This window comes from Micromys minutus (genome assembly GCF_963924665.1).
Source record: "Micromys minutus genome assembly, chromosome: 3".
NCBI lineage: Eukaryota > Metazoa > Chordata > Mammalia > Rodentia > Muridae > Micromys > Micromys minutus.
The window spans coordinates 13782269-13804141 of NC_137972.1; the positions used below are offsets into that span (position 1 = coordinate 13782269).

At 41.0% G+C, this 21873-nt stretch overlaps 1 protein-coding gene across 1 annotated transcript in view; it reads left to right on the top strand.

Moving 5' to 3' along the window:
* The window catches only part of LRP6 (LDL receptor related protein 6), a 116844-nt gene that overhangs the window by 88635 nt on the left and 6336 nt on the right, over positions 1 to 21873 (top strand). Inside the window, exons 13-22 of the mRNA XM_080914775.1 lie at positions 999 to 1201; positions 2778 to 2989; positions 4009 to 4199; positions 6132 to 6341; positions 7844 to 7969; positions 14096 to 14332; positions 15774 to 15884; positions 19242 to 19472; positions 20421 to 20557; positions 21447 to 21544. Coding sequence (XP_080770901.1) covers positions 999 to 1201; positions 2778 to 2989; positions 4009 to 4199; positions 6132 to 6341; positions 7844 to 7969; positions 14096 to 14332; positions 15774 to 15884; positions 19242 to 19472; positions 20421 to 20557; positions 21447 to 21544 — 1756 coding nt within the window. The remainder of the gene's footprint in view (positions 1 to 998; positions 1202 to 2777; positions 2990 to 4008; positions 4200 to 6131; positions 6342 to 7843; positions 7970 to 14095; positions 14333 to 15773; positions 15885 to 19241; positions 19473 to 20420; positions 20558 to 21446; positions 21545 to 21873) is intronic.

Genomic DNA, 21873 nt, shown 5'->3' on the forward strand with positions numbered 1-21873 from the left:
ACACTTAAAGTAGTATTGCCAAAAGTAATCTTTTGTGGAGAGACAACTACAGCCACTCCATGTAAAGTGTGTTCTTATAGCTGAACTCTACTAACAGTGCACAAAGTTATGTGTGATGGAGATTTCTAATAGAGTGGCTATTTCCTGAGTCTTCTAAACCTTAGAGGAAAAAAAAAAAGATCAATGGTCAGAGAGATAGATCTAGGAACAAAATTGTAAGTTATTCCTCTAATTAACCTTTAAAAAAAGATTTATTTATTATGAGTGCACTGTTACTGTCTTCAGACACACCAGAAAAGGGCATCAGATCTCATTACAGGTGGTTGGTGGCTCATAACTTTGAACTCAGGACCTCTGCAAGAGCAGTCGGTGCTCTTAGCCACTGAGCCATCTCTCCACCACTCTAATTAATTAGTCTTTTTAATAACTAAAAATGAACGTGTAGGTTCCCTCCCTTTTCTGTAACATGCATTTCTCTGCTAACATCCCTGTCATCTATTCAGATGCAACTGAGCATTGAGTTATGAAATGCAAAGCTCTGTTAAATGAAAGAACACATGTCATTCGTGCACAGTGGAGCTGAAGGTCGAGTAATGACTACGTAACTGAGAGATAGTTAGGCAAAGGCAAACTGGAAAGGAATACGTGTGACTGAAGAGACACAGAGTGAGCAGGGGAGTCCTGGGGGTGTGGGTGGGGTTGGGAGTTAACCAATGGAAGAGCTCTGGCAGTACAATCAGAGCGCAGTGAGAGGATGCAGGCAAGGGACGGGGAACAATTGCAACAGGCTTGATAACCCAGAGTGCTGATATGTCTCAGTCTGAAGGAAGTGTTTGGAGGCGTGTCAGGGGTTCCTCCCTTAGCTTTAATATGTCCTTTCTATTGGAGATACATGTAACAGCTTCACCAGACCTTGGGGGTGATGAAGGCCCTAGTCCCTCACTGTGTTTTAGATTTGCTCTTTTTTTTGTTGTTGTTGTTTTTTTGTTTTTTTAAAGCTCCTACCACCTTCCTGCTCTTCAGTCAGAAGGGCGCCATCAACCGCATGGTGATTGATGAACAACAGAGTCCTGACATCATCATTCCTATCCACAGCCTTCGGAACGTCCGGGCCATTGATTTTGATCCTTTAGACAAGCAGCTCTACTGGATTGACTCTCGACAAAACGTGATACGAAAGGCACAAGAAGATGGTGGCCAGGTACCTCAGGCTGACTAGAATTGCTCCAGCTTTCCACTCTGATTCATTTGCTTACAGGGAAAAGGAAGACCAGGGCTCATACTTGTCTTTTTCTTCTCAAGATAACTGTACTGTGGGGACATTATTATTTATGATGCCGTTGGGTTGGACATTATATCAGGGAAAAGAGGTCATTAGTGACTTCCCCTGATTACACCTATCTGTGCCGTTTTTCCATTATCCTGTTGTATACAGAAGTACACATCTTAAACCTCTGTCACTCACTAGAACCTTAGTAACTAACCCCTTTGACTGAACATAATGCAAGCCATAAAGCCTCTACCTGTTAATGGTAGGGATTGTATAGATAATAATTGCATCACAAATTGCCTGTTATTTAAAAGACTTATTGAGTAAGAAACATGAATCTTAGTAAAAATTAAAAAGCACCAACAATTTGATGGAATATATTTTGGTAACTGTTTGGGATTGCAGAATGAGATTAATGATTCAATCAGTCTCATCTGTGCCTGTGTACAAGTCACGGCCTCTAATACTGTCTATGCTAACTTTCTTTCTGGGATCAGTCAGCGTAAGCTTCAGATTACAGTATCTGTCACTTGTCTTCTTGATGGCAAAGATGTTACATTTTGAACATGTTAAACTTTAGGGAAATAATATTACTCAATTTTGCTGTCTTACCTTACGGTAAAGAACAAGGAGGGTATCATCTATAGGGTGCTGAGGTTCATTTACCAATACTTTGTACTCATAGGCCAGGGCGAGTGGCCAATAACTGGAAGATAGAATTATACAGCCAAAGACATGACCAATAAGTAACTTTTTTGAAGGTTGTGTTAACTCAGAATCCTAGTAAATGAAATAAAGTTTCTTTGGACAGAAAAAGTAGATAAATCTTTGGTTGGCTTTGTAAGAAAAAATATGTTAATAATAGTCATATAATAATTGCTATTATTAATTTTGTAGTCAAGCATCTCCATATAGGTCAGTATTCTCAGCATGCAGGAAGCTGAAGTGTGAAAAGTCACACTGCAGACCAGTGTGTGTGTGTGTGAGGCTGTGGAGGTGTAGTGTGGAGGTGTAGTGTGTGCTCCCATGGACTGCAGGATCTTGGGCAGCATTCCTGGTCTTCACCCAGTAGTAGCCAGTAGGATTCCCACACCTTGATATCAAAATATCTGAGGATTTTCCCACATCTATGGCATCCTGTGGGTGCGACATCACGCCTGGTTGGGCACCACTGCTCTACAAGTATGTAGGTTGTGATTGGAGCAGCAGCTGTTTATCATTCTGGGAGAAAGCTGTTGCCCTCTCTGATCAAGGCATTGTCAGATTCTTGGACCTATCTGTATTGTCCCCACCACCCTCTTCTGCTCCAAGTTAAAGCAGCCCAAGGGCACATTTGAAATGCATGTTAATAAGCAAGTACATCATTCATAAAAACCCTTTTTAAAAGAAATGTCTCGTTAGACTGGATACCCGTCTGATGTGTAATCACACAAATTAAGAATTATGTTTATTGCCTTGTGGTTGTCTGGTGTGGAATCTTACTTCTGTGTTTCTTTCTTTTCTTTAGAGTTTTACTGTAGTTCTAAGCTCAGTTCCAAACCAGAATCTTGAAATACAGCCCTATGATCTCAGCATTGATATTTATAGTCGTTACATCTACTGGACCTGTGAAGCTAACAATGTCATCGATGTGGCAAGATTAGATGGCCGATCCATTGGAGTGGTTCTAAAAGGCGAGCAAGACAGACCTCGAGCCATTGTAGTAAACCCTGAGAAAGGGTATGTTCCAGAGCCACAGCTTGAGCCTTTGCCTCCAGGCCTCCTTACCCCTCGTTTCTCTCTCAGTGCCCTTTAGCAGCACAAAGCTCCTCTCTATCCCCGTCCCTTGCCTGCATCCTCTCACTGCGCTCTGATTGTACTGCCAGAGCTCTTCCATTGGTTAACTCCCAACCCCACCCACACCCCCAGGACTCCCCTGCTCACTCTGTGTCTCTTCAGTCACACGTATTCCTTTCCAGTTTGCCTTTGCCTAACTATCTCTCAGTTACGTAGTCATTACTCGACCTTCAGCTCCACTGTGCACGAATGACATGTGTTCTTTCATTTAACAGAGCTTTGCATTTCATAACTCAATGCTCAGTTGCATCTGAATAGATGACAGGGATGTTAGCAGAGAAATGCATGTTACAGAAAAGGGAGGGAACCTACACGTTCATTTTTAGTTATTAAAAAGACTAATTACAGGAATAACTTACAATGTTGTTCCTAGCTCTTTTTTGTTACTATTATTAAAAGTAATATATTCTTTGACCTTTTTAAAAAAACAGACAGGGCAGGGCAGGAGGCCTAGAGAAACGTTAACTGATAGCTACTTGTAGTTGTGATTATGTGAGAAGCTCCAGCACACTGTTGGCCGGGATGCTGGCTGCATAGTGCCTACCCCAGAATGCCACAGGAAGCTTGAGCGTGGTCACTGTAAAAGGTATTTCCTTGAGGAGATATTTATCCTAACTGTAAACACAAACATACATTGAAATGTCAGATTTACTCTATTATATACATAATTTTTGTTTGTTTGCATATAGCTGAACATTTCAAAACAGATTTAAAAGAATAACTTTTATTTATCTTTTTTAAATTTGTGTTTGTGCTTTTGGGGTTCAAACCCAAGGCCTTGCACATGTTAGGCAAGTGTTCTTCCAATGAGCTGTTGTACAGACTTTCTCCGTTCGTCTTACCAAGAATATTCTGTTTCTCTAATTCTTTAGCAATTTTTAATTTTCTCCTGTTACCTTTAGGTATATGTATTTTACCAATCTTCAGGAAAGATCTCCTAAAATTGAACGGGCTGCATTGGATGGAACAGAGCGAGAGGTCCTCTTCTTTAGTGGCTTAAGTAAACCAATTGCTTTGGCTCTTGATAGCAAGCTGGGCAAGCTCTTCTGGGCTGATTCAGATCTCCGGAGAATTGAAAGCAGTGATCTCTCAGGTACCCCAAAAGTGTTTCTGTATTTCGATTTGAATTTTAAAATGATTTTAGTATTGTGTAGTTGTTTTCTTCCTGTGGGTTTTTTTTTTTTTTTTTTTTTTTTTTGGTACATGATTACAATTTTATCATTAACTATATTCAACATGTTAGTTGAGGAGATCTTTGATTACTTCCTTTGTTACCTATAATTATTCAGTACTCTCATTGATCTGAAAATTATGCATCTTTTTTCCCATTTTTTTCCCTTGACTTTTACATTCTTGTCTTCTCTGAACTCTGGCCTGTGACTGCTCTTTCTACTTATTTTTTCATATAAAAATTTACACGTGTAAACCTTCACAAACACAATTTTACATATGCAGATGCTGTTCTGCAGTGTGACTCTTCCTGTTTCTTGTTAAGTCTTGAGAGTATTCCCAGCCAAGGAAGAGCTGGCTGTGCTCCTAACTTGGCTCAAGTGGTCCTCACCCTTCACAAAGGCATCACTTTTATACTCTTACATTAGTACCGTTTACTTCTCTGTGGTCCTGTTTGTAACCATAGTTACCTCTTCTATTGGAATTCATGATGGCCAGTTTCTGCATGGCCTCATTAGTGACCAGGAAAATAAAATTGAAAACACGATTTATTTTTGTCAGAATGGAAAAGGTATGGTAGAAATAACATACTCTCCTCAAAGTGGAGATGGGGCTCAGGTTCAGCACTAGCCTAACACGCTGTGCTGAGTCCTGTCTCCATAGCACAAATCCAGTAGAAACATCAGAATCTTCAGTGGAGAACATCTTGTCAACAATTACCAGCTTTTAAAGGAGATAAACTTTGATTGGATAGTTTCCCATTTAGATGAGTATTATTTGTGATCATCTTTCCTGGAAAAGTACACTGTAGCATGTCAGTATGCTGATGACCAGTTCCACTCACGGATAAGTTAAGGCAGTTGTGATGAAGATGAAGGCCATAATTCCACTTGGAAACTAAGCAGGAAGATTCTGATGTTGAGGCCTGCCTGGCCTAATACCGAGACCCTGTTTTAACAAAACAAAACCCAAAAGCAACCAACCCCACGGTGCTACATAGATCTCTTTGTGAACATTTTTCTGTGGCCTAAAAGTCGTGGAGGAATTTCTATGTAATACAGACAGTAACTTACATATATACACCTGTACTGACAGATAAAGACCAGAGTGTAGGTCCTCTCCACAGTTTGTTAGTCTAAAGACCCTGTCAACAGTATCTGAGAGTTGTCTCTCCAGCACCTGGCAGTGTGGAAAGATTGTATCCAGTCTAGTAGTTTAACATGTACTTCACAGCCAGGCGGAGGTGGCAGAGCAAGTCCCAGGGCGTCCTCCTTTTCCTTAGAGGACATGGTCTGAGATCCTCTAACGGCATGGCGGACACACATACCGCTTCTCTGTGCCGTGGCCTTACCACAGCACAGAGAAGTTAATCTGCCCCCATTTATATCATCATCCCTGTTGAGTCCAGATGTCACAGGACTAATGCATTACCTGTGAATGAGATGGGCTGTGTGTGTTCTCAGAAGCCAGGAAGAGTGGCAGCAGAACTGTGTTTCATAGATGTCTCAGACGTCTTAAGTGTCCACCACTGCTCTATGTAGACAAGCGTTGTTTTGATCTACTTTAGTGTGTCAGTTTTTCATAAAATTTAATTCAAAATGGATTCTGCTAAGAACAAATTGAAACCTGCTGTCCCAAGTTCTTTGTTACATTTAAAAAGTAGAAAATTCTCCATGTAGTGGGATTAACTCCTAGTTGTACATGTCTGGTTTTGTACCATTTTCTGCTACATTTAAGTCTTGTGGTGAAGAGCTCGAATTTCTTTCTTTTCAGATCTGTCTGGTAATCATGGGATAACTGCTGAAAGTGGGATTTGCACACAGATGATTGCTATTAAATATTTTCCTTTTCCAAGGTGCCAACAGGATAGTGCTAGAAGACTCTAATATATTGCAGCCTGTGGGCCTGACCGTGTTTGAAAACTGGCTCTACTGGATTGATAAACAGCAGCAGATGATTGAAAAAATTGACATGACTGGTCGAGAGGGAAGAACCAAGGTCCAGGCTCGAATTGCTCAGCTGAGTGACATCCATGCAGTAAAGGAGCTGAACCTTCAGGAGTACAGTAAGTGAGGCAGACAGCGCTGGGCCACTGCTGTGCTGTAAGAACCAAGACACAGTCTCATGGCTTTTTGACATTTTTTACCTTTTTTTTGTTTTTATATTTAGAAAACCACTTTGCTGTAGTTTTTAAAAACTGAGTGTGGTTTAGGCTTATCAAAATTATCATGATGCCAGATAAAGAGCATAGTCCTGTAATCTTAGCACCAGGGGACAAGGCAGGAAGATTCCAAGTTTGAAACTAGTTTGGGCTATCTATCTAGACCTAGTTTCAGTAACACCACGACCTGGGATGTGGCTCAGTGCTAAAGCACTGGTTTTGCATCCACAGGGCCTGGGTTTGGTCTTTAGACTACGTAGGTAAATGAATGATGGCATTGTATACTTGAGCGCTTGAGAACCACCTCTGTTGATACATATTTAAATATATTAAGTATTTTCTATTTTTGGCAATATAGTCCTTTGTAGATACTTGGCCATCTCAGTATGAACACAGGCTGATACAGCACCCATATTACGATAGAAAGCAGTTCATAGTTGATGGCTGCACTGCATAATGATACCTATACTGTAATTGCGAAGATCAGATTGTTTATAACACAGCTGAATAGAACACTCAGAGCAGTAAGCACAGGTTGTAAAATAGACATTGAAGTTGCTGAAGGCTTGTCTCTTTAACTTCACCCAATAAGAGCAAATCAGATCTTTGTAATATTCAAACTACAATTGAACAAGCAAGTCGTTTTGTCCGTTTCAGTTCCAGGTGACCATAAAGTTCTTCTATTAACTTTAATTTTCTACAATTTCTTTATTTAAATATACCTTTTAAAATGAAATAATGTTATCCTTTAGGAAAGTAGACATTCAGAGTTAAAATACTTAGAGGAGAATTATCAATTTTAAAAATAAAACTATGTAAGTATCAGCAGTCTCCCTACAACGTTTCTAGTTCTATAAGTCATTTTTTAATTTATTTGGTGTTTTTTGAAACCAGGTCTGGTTGTGTGGTCCTGGCTGGCCTAGAACTTGCTGTGTGACCAGTTCTGGCCTTTACTCATGGTGAGCCTTTTGCCTCTGCTTCCTAGTTAGTACTGGATTACAGGTGTGCCCCATCATGCCATATTTGTAATTAATGTCTCAATTGCAAAATTAACATATCATAACATATCATAGTTACTTTATTTGTGATCTTGTTTATGTTGTTGTTTGTATGATGCTGGTGCTGAATCCAGGGCATCACTCATGGCAAGCACTCTTAAACAGGGCTCTTGCCTCCAATCGTTTAAAATGATATAATATGGGTAGTTTTGGAGGCTGAGACAGGAGGATCACTTGAACCTGAGAGTGTAAGACTATCTTGAACATAGGGGGCTCCCATCTCATTTCTTTCTCCTTGCTGTGGTCAGGGATAGAGTGTGGAATTATACTCTGTAGAAGTCAGAACTTTTTATATTTGGAGTTGTTTGTGGTTCATAACTCATTGACTTGATAATCACTTTTTTCCAGGACAGCACCCTTGTGCCCAGGATAATGGTGGCTGCTCACATATTTGCCTTGTAAAAGGAGATGGTACTACAAGATGCTCTTGCCCCATGCACTTAGTTCTGCTGCAGGATGAGCTGTCCTGTGGAGGTAATGATGCTAAAGTCTTTCTTGGACAAACCAGACTATCACATAGTCACTAGGTGTCTGGTCGTTTATTGCTAGTCAGTGACGTTGCTATTTCTCCTGACTTAGTTGGTCATTTGTGTTCTATTTATTTGTCTCCCAGGCCTGCCTTTCTCTCCACCTGCTCCCCAGACACTGCTCCAGCCTCCAGTGGCCACTATTTAACAAACTGTTTCTTTATGTTTCGGTTTTATACATTCCACATAAAAGTGTAATTATGTGATGTTTACCATTCTTACTTCATTTAACATGCATTCTCCAGGCTCATTTCTTAGTAGCACATGATAGCAATTCCTTTTTTAAAGTCAAATTGTTTTTTTATTATATATGTCTTAGAGTATTTTTGGCCTATGAATTATATTTCCTAATAGAACAGTAGCTTCCCCATCTCTTAGGGAGTAGTAAAATGAATTTACTCTTGAATTCTAAATTGTGCCATTGTTTAGACTGTATCAAGTAAAGAGATTTTTTTTGGTTCAAATCCATAAGGATTCTCTGTTGTTTTTAAAAAAAGAGAAAAACGAAAATAAAACCCAGCAATGAAGGAAAATGTAAAACCCTTACAGGGTTTTATGTGTGCATGTGTGTAGGGATGCACACTCACGTGCAAGTTCTCATGAGTGAGCGCAGGTGTCTGGGGTCAGAAGACAACCTTGAGTAGGCGTTCATAACTGCGCCCAGGCTGGCGGGTCTAAGCTTCTGGGGACTGGGAGAGACATTGCCCACGTGGGCTCTTGGGGTCCCGTCTCAGGTTCCCACACGTGCATGTCCTGTGTTGTCAAGTTCATCACTAGCGATGGCTGACAGACTAGTGTGTTCTTTTGTTAAGTCATACTGTAGCAGTATTAAGCACTACAATAATGTTCATATCCTTTTATAAGTCTCCTTACTGGAGATAACAGTTAATTTTAATTGAAGGGAAATTCTGTGGCACACTGTTATTTGTACAAGTAATGATTTAAAATGAATCTAATTTTTATTATTTAACAAATAGTTAAATACAGTCACTGAGTTCAAAGACGTTACTTTTTTAGTACTTAGGGTTGAGCCCAGTAGCCTTGTTAATACTAAGCACCTGTCCTGCCACTGAGCTTCTATCTCCAGCCCAAGTCATGTGCTTGGTAAATGTTGTCATTATGAAGCTGACATAAAAATGTATTTGGCTTAAGTAGAAAATTGTTATTTTTGATTTTGTTTGTTTGTTTGTTTGCTTGTTTCTTTGTAGTACTAAGACTGACCACAGTCTCTTTGTTTGGATCTTAAATGTTTCCCATTTCAAAGCCGTGTGTCACAGATTGTGGGGCTGTTAGGTGCTGGAGTCTTTGGGGATTTCTGCAATAGAGTTGTGTGACTGTGTTGTTCAGTCTGGTCTCCAATGCTGAGCTCAAGTCATTCTTAAGATTCTCCTAATTCAGCCCTTAGTGTCTGAGGCAGTGTCTGCACTGTACCTGGCATGCTCTTATCACAGGGACACAGCTAAACAGCACAGTGCTTGCCAGCGCACCTGAGGCCTGCATTCCGTTCTGAGTATTGAAAGTGTTGTGTTTTGTGATGACAGTTATGTAAAGACACATATTTTTAAAGGAAAATAAATATTCAGAATATAAAAAGTAGTGATAAAACATGTCTCAGTAGCAGTGGCAGTATGTTCTGCTTAAATTACAGAAACTCGAAGGTCAGGGTGCACACAGTTGAGAATGTGGAAGCACTTCTGGTGTACTCTTGACTATAGTACTGAATCTCAAACATTTGTTTCACCAGAGCATCTACACACACACACACACACACACACACACACACACACACACACACACACACACACACACACACGCTAACATGGTGTGGTTTCATAATGTTACTTCAAGAGGAGGCAGAGCTACTCTGGGACTGAAAGTCTGGACATCCTCTTCTGAGAGAGGACTAACTGCTGTGGAATGCTTCTTCTTCAGAGACCTCATGTGTACAGAAAAATTAAACCCCAGAGCTTGAAATAAAGGGAAGGAGAGAGGGAAGCATTGCAGGGCGCAGATGTGTAGGCTTGTAATTTCCAGAGAGGAGCGCAGACTGGCAGGTTTGCAAGTCTGAGATCAGCTTGGACAACTTAGGGAGACTTTATCTAAAATGAGAAAAATAACTAGAACAAATGAAAGAAAATCAAACCTTGCACGATAGTGTAAACATATTTAATGCTATTGAATTATATACCCTGAAGTGATTCAGTTGATAGAATTTTTTACATATGTTTTATCATAGTTAAAAGAAATTGTGTTTCCATTTAGAGTGCTAGACTTTCTTTAAAGAGCAAATCCTGAAAAATTTAAGAGATAAAACTGATCTAGTATCCCATTAGAAAATTCCAGTATCCAATTAGAAAATGTCTTTTAAAGGGGTTTAATGTTTTGCTTATAAAGTAAGTTTTTATTTGTATATAAAATTAATAGCATTTATATTTGTATATAAAAAATTTTAGGGAATGAATACAAATGTCACCTGACTCAAGATGTAGACTGTCGCTCTAAGAAAGCACACTTGAAGTTAGTGCACTTGAGAGATGGAGTCAGTCCATTGTCAGCCTGGGCAAGGAGACCCTCTCTCCAAGAAACAAAAAAATGAACAAACAGGGAGGTAGAAGGAAAGGTTGGAGCAGTCACAAAAGAAAATCTGCAGTGTGCACAGTGGCACGTGCTCATGACCCCAGCACTGGGTCACCGGGTGAATTAGAATGGGACCTTGTTCAGTCCTCCACTGCTAGAGGGAGAAGGAAAGGAGGGAGCAGAGGGACAGAGGAAAGGGAAGGAAAGAAAATGGAGGAAGAGGAAGGAGCCCTCGGTTCTCCAGGCAGTTTTCTAGAAGCAGCTCCTACTCTGCAGACTGTAGCCCCAGTCAGTTAGGTTCTTGAGCATGATCAGTGGGGCCATGGCATGTAATCTTTTGGGAGTTAGGTTCTCTTACGTAATGCATTTTTGAGATCCAGTCGTATAAATGTGTCAGCACTTTTTAATTACTGACTCATACATTGTGTAACACTACAGTTACTCTCCTGTGAGGAACCATTGTATTTAACTTCTAATGAAACTTCTGTGCATGTTCCAGGGTCTTGTCACTGAATTGATCCCACAGTATAAATAAGTGAAGTACAGAAACTGAACTTTACTGTACAGCTTTCATCAGGACTTGCCGTATTTACCCATTCCCAGCTTGCTCTCTGGTCTTATCTGACTTAAGAGTCTGATTGATGCTCACCCTGGCAGGTTCTGTTTCTGTGCACCTCTGTGTACTTGTGCTGTCACAAATATGTGTTTGTCTTGTGTGATGCCCTCTCATTTATCCCAGTGTATGTGTGGTCCCTGTGCTCCCAGAAGTCTCTAGTAGCTACTTGGAGCTCTCTCTGGATTGCCGCCCCTGTTGCTAGTTTGCATGTTCCACGGTGTGAACTACACTGTAGTTACACTGTACTTACTGCCTGCTCCTGCTTAACCAAATTCACAGTTTTTAAAAAATAAGAACATAGGTCATATTTATGCTTTTAAATCCTCTATACACTCTAATAGTTTTTGAAAGTATAATAAACTCTAAGAAAACAGTCCTTCAGATCTAATATATAAACTGTCCAGCTGTAATCTGCACGAGTCTGCTTTGAAGATAATGCTTTTCTGATCAGCATATGGTAAACTCGTGTTCCTTAGAGGATTTACTGGCATATGTTTTAATTAAATAAGTTTGGAAAGATATATTAAATAGTAATAGCATAATACAGGATTATAAACTGTAATCCAGTATTCAGAAGGATGAGACAGGATTTTCTCCAATTCCAGAGCAGCCAGGACTGTGCAGTGAGAGTTTTGCTATATAAACAAACACAAAGTGACAGTTATGAAGTCTCCAGTTGTAGTCCTTTTAAAGACGACTATCTCTTGTGTATTGCACAGTCAGCCGTGTGTCCTTGAACATCACTCGGCTTCTGACTCATTTGTCAAACAAGGAAATCATAACAATAACAATACTAAATGCTACTTTTAAAAGGAATTACGTTAAGACTATCTTAAGGCAGAAAAGCTTTATTGTGAAGAGTTCTTATATTTTTATAAATGTGTGTATTTTTGTAAATTCTTTTAATGTTCTGGATTTTCATGATTTTGCATTGTTTCTCTATAACACATGGTTTTGGTTGGAGCATATGAAGAAAACTTGGCCTCACGTAGATACTAGGTTAGAAAATAGACTGTAACCTTAGCCTTGCCAGGGCTGAGGGATGTGCTGTGCACTAGCAGTTCTCATCCCCGGCGCCACACAGGAGAGCCAGGGCGGATGTGCACATCTGTAACCCATGCCCCACAGCCCATTGGCCAGTCCAGATGTCTGAAGGGATGGGCTCTAGATTCTATGAGAAGTCTCGTCTCAGAGAGGAATAGAATGAAAGCCTGGCATTGACTGTCATCTACCACACACATACACAAATGATGACAGCCTTCCCATAATGCAGGCATTCATCTTGGATTTTATACTGAGTCTTGACAAGCAATAGTTTATTAGGTTTGGTTGTGGCATTAACTTACGTTACCTTGTATTAAAATGTCTTTTGAGCTAGGTATATAGCTCAGTGACAGTTGCTCACCTGTTATTTGCAAATCCTTGGGTTCTATTCCAAGCACTACCAAAGCTCTGTGTGTGTGTGCGTGCGTGCGTGCGTGCGCACATGCACATATATGCATATATACATATGGACACACATGCACACCATAAATGTTGCTGTGTGTGATGACATGTACCTATAGTACCAGTTTCAGTTACATGGATGGTTGTGAATTACTTGAGCCCAGAGTTCAGCAGGAAAACAGGATGACATCTTGACTCTTAAAAATAAAGAAGGGGGGTAGGGACTGGAGAGATGGCTCAGCAGTTAAGAGCACTGGCTGTTCTTCCAGAGGTCCTGAGCTCAATTCCCAGCATCCACATGACAGCTCACAATCATCTCTAAGTCCAGTTCCTGGGGAACTGATGCTCTCCTCTTGCTTCCACGGGCACCAGGCATGGACATTGTGCACATACCCACTCATACATGGAAAAAACATTAAAAAGTTCTTAGGTCTTAAGATTATGACTGTTTTATTATGCAGTGTCCAAGGCTTGCATGTGGCATTGTTAACAACCCTCCTGAGAATAGTACAGGGACTGCTCAGCTCTCAGATTTGCAGAATCAGGTAGATTCAGATTTTCCAGAACTTGAATTTCTGATCCTGAGTTTCAGTTTTAGAATTAGCTATAAAACTGGCCATCGTTCTTGTTTGCTTGTTTACTTGTTTATTTATATAATAGGCTCGTTCCAGTTTCTTTGCCTCCGTTGCTGCCAAACACCTGTGCTCACTTGTTTCCCGCTCTAATTGGTCATGGGACCTGGGAGTATAAATGATAAGTAACTAAAGTCTCACCAATAGCCAACTCTATTCAGAGCAGCAGATAATTGATACTCTGAGGGTTAAGAGGAGCCACTTGAGTAAAGTGTAGAACCACAAGAAAGTGTACAGGCCGCACATGGCGGGCAAGCCACACATGGCAGAAACATGTTTTTCCAGAGACATAAACAATAGTAGCTAGTCCACTGTAGCTGAAAGGAGCATGAAAACACAGTACAAGGTTGTCAAGAAACTGAGGTCACAAAAGTCTTCTTTCTTAGAGTTTTCTCACAGGCACTCAGGAGTTTCCTCACAGGACTTCATTCTTGGGCTATGTTCTGTCACTCACATAATGGACCCAGTGACAAAAAGGAGTAGGGTCTTTAAGGGGGTATTAGCAGTCTTTTGAGAACCTCAGCGCCATTTTCATTATAAGCTAACTTTAAAAAGCTTGAAGTTGACAAGTTGTAGTGGTTATTCCTGGTGGGTTGCAGAGTGGGCTGTAGATATGTTAGTCCTATTCAGACTGCAGTTATTAGAAAACCTGTGTTTTTACTGCTTACTATACCCGGATGACTGTGATCTGATCAAGTATGTGTTGTACGTCTGTTTATTTCGAATGCGTTCACTTGGCTTTGGTTGTTCTGTCTCTGTGTGACCACTGTTCTTTTTGTCTCTCCCTATTGTTCATGTGAAGAACCTCCCACGTGTTCTCCTCAGCAGTTCACATGTTTCACTGGGGACATTGACTGCATCCCTGTGGCTTGGCGGTGTGATGGGTTCACTGAATGCGAAGACCACAGCGACGAGCTCAACTGTCCTGTTTGCTCGGAGTCTCAGTTCCAGTGCGCCAGTGGACAGTGCGTTGACGGCGCCCTTCGATGCAATGGTGACGACAACTGCCAAGATAAGTCGGACGAGAAGAACTGCGAAGGTATTGGGAGCTCTGCAGGGCCTGGGCTATAGTTCTTTGAGCCAGGCTATTTAAAACTCACTGTGATTTTGTTGCTGCTTTTGTTTTGGCTTTTTGGCTCAATAGATTTGAGTTTTATATTTGACTGCCATGCACATAATGTATGTTGCTAATTACCTGAACCATTTCATATGTGTAAGTTTTCTACAAATTAATGTGTTTATTTTGCTGCTTTATTGAAATGCCTTGGTGGTGAATGCTTGGCTGTGATAAAACACACTCACATTGTCCAAGGGCAACTTAATGAAGAAAAAGTTTATTGTGTCCTAAAGTTCCAGGGGGAGAGTCTAAAGGCAGGAAAGCGGAGAGATCACATCTTCTACTTCAAGATAGCAAGCAGAGAAAGTGAACTGGGAGTGGGCTGAGATGTAGACTTAGCCCATCCCCAGTGATTTACCTCCTCCAGCAGACTGCAACTCCCCATAATCTAAAACAGCCCCACCAAATGGGGACCACGTGTTTAAATGTGTGACCTTGTAATAAGGCATTGTTCATTCAAACAACCGCAGTGACATTTTTATAAAGAGGTTTATTTAGCTCACATTCTGAAATGTCAAGGGCAGGTGCTGGCTAAAAGTTGGTCTCTGGTAAAAACCTCATGGCTGACGGCAGCACAGTGTTTGGAGAGTGAGAACACTCATCTCTACAGAAAGGCGGGCGAAGGAGGGGCAGTTCTGATCTTCCTTTAAAATGTGTAGGTATTTTACTCAAATGTTTGTCACATGAACAAGGGAAGGACTGACAAAGAACAGTGGTCACACAGAGATAGGACAGTTATAGCCAAGGAAACGCAATAAAAATAAACAGACAGCATTTTACAATAAATAGAATTTGTAACCTACCGATCACGTGCACAGAATACCTCTGTCCATGTTGCTTGAGGAAGCTATGGTATCAGATCCCTTAGAATTGGCGTTACAGATCGTAGTGAGCTTCTGTGTGGGTGCTGAGGTGGGACCTCTGGAAGAGCAGCCGATGCTTCTAACCACGAGCCATCTCTAGCTGCGGGCTTGTTGTTGTATAACTGATTTTTCTCAAGCGGTAACACAGGGTCCATTGAGGGATCCCCTGCTACATTCTAAGGATGAGGCTCAGTTACCTCCCACTCAGCTCACTCCACTCCAAAGGACCAAGGACCAGGGCTCCAACATACGAACCTTTGGAGGAAGGAATATGGGTAGACCATACAAATCATACTAGTTCTGCTAATTAAGAAATAGCACCAAAACTTAAATTAAAAATTTAAGAACAAAGCAGAGAATATCATTTCTACCAGTGGGAATCCTTAGAGATAGTACTCACCTTGTGTCTGAGCCTGATGTGTTTTTAGATTATACCTAGAAAGCATTTGATAGAATTTGTCTTTACATGGTGATAAAAATAAAACTGCCTTTTTTTCTAGTGCTTTGTCTGATTGATCAATTCCGCTGTGCCAATGGTCAGTGCGTTGGAAAGCACAAGAAATGTGACCACAGTGTGGACTGCAGTGACAGATCTGATGAACTGGACTGCTGTAAGTAGGACGGAGGCCTCACAGGTCCCTCTCAAATATACCTTTTGCTTTCCTTCTTGTAGTCTATACAATCCTGATTTCCTTATGAAGAACATATATACTAGTTATTTGTGCCTGAGATATTTTGTTTTGCTCTTAATAATTGTTTAAGGGCAGTAGTTGCCTTGTGCAAAGATACAGTTTGGTAAAACACCAAGAAAGAATAAGCATGGCCTTGCCACAACAAAGTCACCAACTTCTCAGATAATTTAGATACATAGAAACTAACTGGTGATCTGAACTTCATTCTGAACACTAGGTTGTGTTTAACTGTTTTCTTGAAATGTTTATCAGTTTCTCAGGATCTAGAACCTAAATGCTCTCTTCCTCTTTCCTGCCATCTTCTCTCCCTCATCCCCTCTGTGCCTGCTTGCCTGTCTCTCTAATCCTTGCTTTCCCTCTGAGGTAGCCTCCCACCCTCTCCTCAGGCTAGCCTTGAACTCAACAGTGCAGGAGCAGCCTCAAACAATGCAGTCTTTTTCTGTCAGGTTCCTGGGTGCTAGGATTACTGGCATGCTCAGTGCAGCCTGAACACCCAAAGACTTAGTGACCAATGACTAAACAGCCTGTAGTTTTTCCAGGTTTATAACTTTTGGACAGTGCTCTAACATACAGAGTATCCCAAATCGGTACCCATAATTCTGAGTAGAATTTAGCATAAGCAGGTTTACCACCACAAACTGTGATAGAGTTTTAAAAGTTTGAGCATTCAAAATCTTTCAGCAAGTACTAGTTCTCCATGCTGTGTGCCAAGGATGGCTGAGCACCAGGACTTAAACTGCCCTCTGCAGTTGAGATGGAGAGAAGATGGGGGCTCAGGATTGATTGCAGGCTGGGGCTGGAACCATAGATTGCTCTCAGGAAAACATGTTCTTGTTAAGCATTCGTTTCTTCACCTGTAAAATGATGCTGACATTCTGTGTGGTTGTAAAAAGAATGAACTGCCAGAGTGTATGAGTCATTTAGCTTGGTGAAGGGGTATCTAGTTCATAGGGGTACTGTTTATCGGTAAAGTAATGTGAGCATCAGAATTACTGTAATAAAGCCACACAAGTAGCTGCACAAAGGAGACAGCCAGCTTCTTAGAAATGAAGATGGAGTGAATCAAAGCAGCCTCCTGGAAAAGAACTTCAGATCAGATGCTGATAAAGTATTTGTTCTACAGAAGTAGAGATGCTACAATATGTTTAGAGCCAGAAAGGTTTAAAACCAGTCACCTTTCTCGAAATGCTGTGTGTAATAGGCTTGCCACATTGGTGTGGTGTCACCAAGAGAGAATAGTCGAGTAAGATCATCGGTTAAGTCGATGTGGTGTTGGTATAATGTTTAAATGTTACAGTTAATATAAATTTTGTTTTTTATTTTCTAATTTGAAAATATATAATGTATAGAGTATTACATTGAAATTTTAGTTTAACTAAAACATATAATTGTTCTTAGTATCCTGTTAAGCTATTTTATGTAACATCTATCTAGGTAATATGTAAACTCTATCTAGATAATATTGTCTCCCAAATTAAAAAAAAAACACACACACACACACAAAGGGTGAGATCACAGGGTACTGTTTGCTTTTCTCCTAATGAGTGGAAGTGGTGCTTAAGTCACAGTGCAGAGTCAGGGAGGCTAAAGAAAGATTAGGGTGGGAACCTGAAAGCGAATGCTATAAAATGCATTGCAGGTGCTAAGGTTGTAGCAGGAACATCTATTGGGCTATTTATTTTCAAACTTCTTTGGGCTTCTTCAAGAGCAGTGTAATGATGACATGTATGTGCAGGTGAACGGGTGTCACACTGGAGCATTTACACACACAGGGTGGTAGGCTATATCTTGATGTTTTCTTTCTCCTTTGTTTTAAATGCTGGGCTGCAACCCACTAAGTTGTTTCCACCATGTGCTAATGAGGCTTTTATGGTTCTGACAAAAGATGATCTAAATCAAGAAAAGTGTGGCTGGGAAAGGAAGGCGGGGCTTTAGTTATTCAGAGATGAAGGATTGGTGGCCACTTAGATACAGTTGGCATTAAGTTTACCCATGTGTACCTCTCAGAGTGACTGGAGTCACTAACCAAGATAGACAGCAGGCACTAAACACTGAAGTACCATATCAGACCCTGGTGTGGGAACAGTGCTGGGTTGAATACACTGCAGGTGGCTCTGTTTTAAATGTAAATGGCTTTCACCAGCCATTCTGAACTGGTTTACCCAGTTTATCTGTTTACCTCTGGATCTGGAGAGGTGGTGATTTGGAGTATGTTGCATTAACTGTTTTGTTACACTGTTAGGAAGTTGATCGAGTGGGTCTGTGGCTCAGGAAGGTGTTTGCACTCTCCAGACTATTAATGGTAATTGAAGCTCTAGTAATGGATGAAATCTCCAGAGAGCAAAGGAGGAAACAGTAGGTAGCACTAACTCAGGCAAGCATGCACAATTAATTGGCAGCAGGAATAATTAGAGCTAGTAAACGGAGGTTTTTCCTTCTTGAATCCTGGCATTGGGGTGGTGGGCATACCAAAGCTCCAGAAGAGAGTACAGAAATGATGGCCACTGGCAGGGACTAGAGCCTGTGCACAGAGGACACACGCTGAATCGGGAGCTGATGGCCACAGCCAGAGGCTCTGCTGCTGTTGTCACTCATGTTTCTATTAGAGATGAGTTTAGCTGTATGGACAGGAGATTGGAGTATCAGCAAGCAGGAAGTATTTTAAGGGGTCTTCAGTTATGAGATTATCCATGGGTTAAGTAGTCAGAGTGGAAGAGTTTTTCTTCTTAATAACTGTGGATGCTAAATTTGATAACCCAGTTCTTCTTGTTCTTTCCAAATTTATGGCTTCTGTTTCTTAAACACTCAGTCAGATATCCAGGAAGATGGGTGCGCTGGGGTCCTCCTGGTGCTTTGGCCTCCCTCCATGAGTGTTTATCTTGCTCTCAAGCAGTCAGGGGGCCTGAGGACAGTAGTGGTTGGATCCAAGCGCCTTCACTCATCTGCAGCTTACATCAGATCTAAGCTCTAGTTCCAGGCTGTTGTTGGCCTTTTCACCATTCCACTGAAAGCATTTGGTGATGTCTCTAGGTCTGTCCCTTCTGGCCAAAAGTTTACAATGATACATCTTTATTTAACAGTAGCTTCTTTAAGTTTACTTAAATGATGTCATTTAATTCATACTTTATGTTGCATGATATATATGTATATATGTGTATATATATTTATATATAAGCTATATAGTGATTTATCAACATTATAATTATCAACATTGTATTGCTATTTTGAATATGCATTTGTTTCCCTATTAGATAACTATAGTATTCTTCATTTTAGATCCAACCGAGGAGCCAGCTCCACAGGCCACCAACACAGTTGGTTCCGTTATTGGAGTAATTGTCACCATTTTTGTGTCTGGAACCATATACTTTATCTGCCAAAGGATGCTGTGTCCTCGTATGAAGGGAGATGGGGAGACCATGACTAATGACTATGTGGTTCACAGCCCAGCTTCTGTGCCCCTTGGTTATGTTCCTCACCCAAGCTCTCTGTCTGGATCTCTTCCAGGTGAGTGAAAAATGGTTTATGAGAATCAGGTCTTGTCCAGTTTTAAGTTCTAGGATTACAAATTATATTACTCTGGGTCTAAGGAATTGTGAGGATTTATTTTTTTTTAACACTTTTACACTTTCTATGCAGAAAGACTTAAGTATGACTTCATCTGCGAGCTCCAGGCCTCTGGCTGCACCGCTAAAAATAAGTCAGCCAGTGCTTTGGTGAATTATACAATGTATAATTTCACCACTGGGCACCCTGAGGCTATAGAGTGTAGGAATAAAGGAGTCAAAAGACACATAAGTTTTCTGTCCACAAACAAGGATTTAGAAATAGCTGGTTGACCAGGAAAGAATGTGCCCCTCTGCCCTTCCTGATCTAACGTGCTTACACTGGGGGGAGGTTGGTTTAGGTGTAGCTGAAGGCCAGTCATCCACCCTGGCTATATTATTTTTGGGCAGTGAAGCTTTTCCCAGTGTTTTGTGGTACCTTTAGTGAAAAGAATTGTGTGTTTTAACACATCTTACTATGGTTGTGATTCTCAGAAAAGCCATAATATTTAAGCTGGTAAATGATGATGTTTCCCTGTTGCCACAGCTATTTGTAGTAAGTACATAGAGATGGGAACGTACTTGGAACAGATAGAATTTTTTGTCAGCATTAGTAGTTTTGTGTTCAGAGGTGTCCGAGCCCTGTGCATTGTGTTTGTCTTACGAAAAGGCTTTGCTGTCTTTGGAGGCATCTGTTGGTTTGATCTACTCTGATACTACAGGCTTCATCCCCACAGTCCTTTCCTTAAGTCTTCCTGCTGTTGCCCCAGACATGCTCAGGAGCTGTTCCACCTATTTGAGTTCCCAGTGAATCCTGCATTCCCTTTTCCGTGAACCCTTTACAACGATGATGGGAAGAGGGCACACATTGCTTTAGGTGTTACTCACCCTTCATTTTTCTTTCCTTCAGGAATGTCTCGAGGCAAATCAATGATCAGTTCCCTCAGTATCATGGGGGGAAGCAGTGGGCCCCCCTACGATCGAGCACACGTCACAGGAGCTTCCTCAAGCAGTTCTTCAAGTACCAAAGGCACTTACTTCCCTGCAGTAAGCAGCCCACTCTTGCTTCTCTTACTGTTACATTGCCTAGCATTAGGTGGATTCATTTAAATGTGGTACTCAGCAGTTGTAATGTAAAAATAGTTCTGGGTGTGGAACTTAAATACATAGGATTCAATGGAGAATTTACCAGCACTGCCCTGTGCTTGTAAATCTTTTAATTTACTGTGTAATAATAAACAAGGTTGAAAGCATTAGATTCAAGTGAAAGTGAAACTACTAAGGAACCAAACAGACTTAAGACCTTTGTTTTGTAACCTCCTAAAGCCTGTGGCTGGGGAGAGAGTTCAGTCTGTAAAATGCTTGTCTCACAGGCAAGAGGGCCTGGGTGCCCTCCAGCACAGGATAAAGGCTGGGCCTCACTTACAATCCTAGGACTGCAGAGCAGGGAACAGGAGGACCCCTGGAGTTCACTGGTCAGCCTGTCCAGACTAGTTATGAAATCCAGGCCAATGAGTGAGCCTGTCTTAAAGGAGGTGGACAGAGCTCCTGAAGATGACAATTAGGGCTGTCTTCTGGCCTACAGATACATGTATACACGTGTACACATGTGCTGTTGTATGTACATGTATAAAAATAAAATTTAAGAGGCAGGACACTTAGAATTCCTGATAAGTTAGTAAAAATTCTGTTTAAAAAATTAAAACCTGTCTGTGCCAAACAAGCCAGTGATGTAGGTGACATATTTTCTCCTCACCACTTGGCATTAGTCAGGATGGAGAACTGTGGCCCAGAAAAGGGAGCCACGGCCTTGGAGTGCTGTTCAGGGAGTTGTTTTGGTAAGAATATGATAATACTGTAACGGGAAAGGAAGGACACAAAGATGAAGAGACAGAAGATTTGTCTTAGCTTAATATTTTAATTGTTTTCCTTTTAGATTTTGAACCCGCCACCATCACCTGCCACAGAACGATCCCATTATACCATGGAATTTGGTTATTCTTCCAACAGTCCTTCCACGCATAGGTCCTACAGGTAAGACATACCCTTTCCAAATTCCATTTGTGAACATACTAAGTGTCAGGCGAACAGAGACCATGATCTCCAAAGAATGAATAGGATTCTTGACATTGTCCACCTGTAAGTCCTTTCTGTCTCTGGACATTTTGTATTTCAAAGGCAGTTAGTTCCACAAGCTGGCTTTTAGAGTCATGCGGTTGAGAACTGAGTGAGACAGGTCAGAGAGTTGTGAGAACTTGCAGACAGCAGGAACATGCACACATTGAAAAAAATCAGAAGGTTGACCCACACTGACATATGTCACTGTGTCCTGATTAAAAGTTTTATGTAGTTAGTCACCTGGT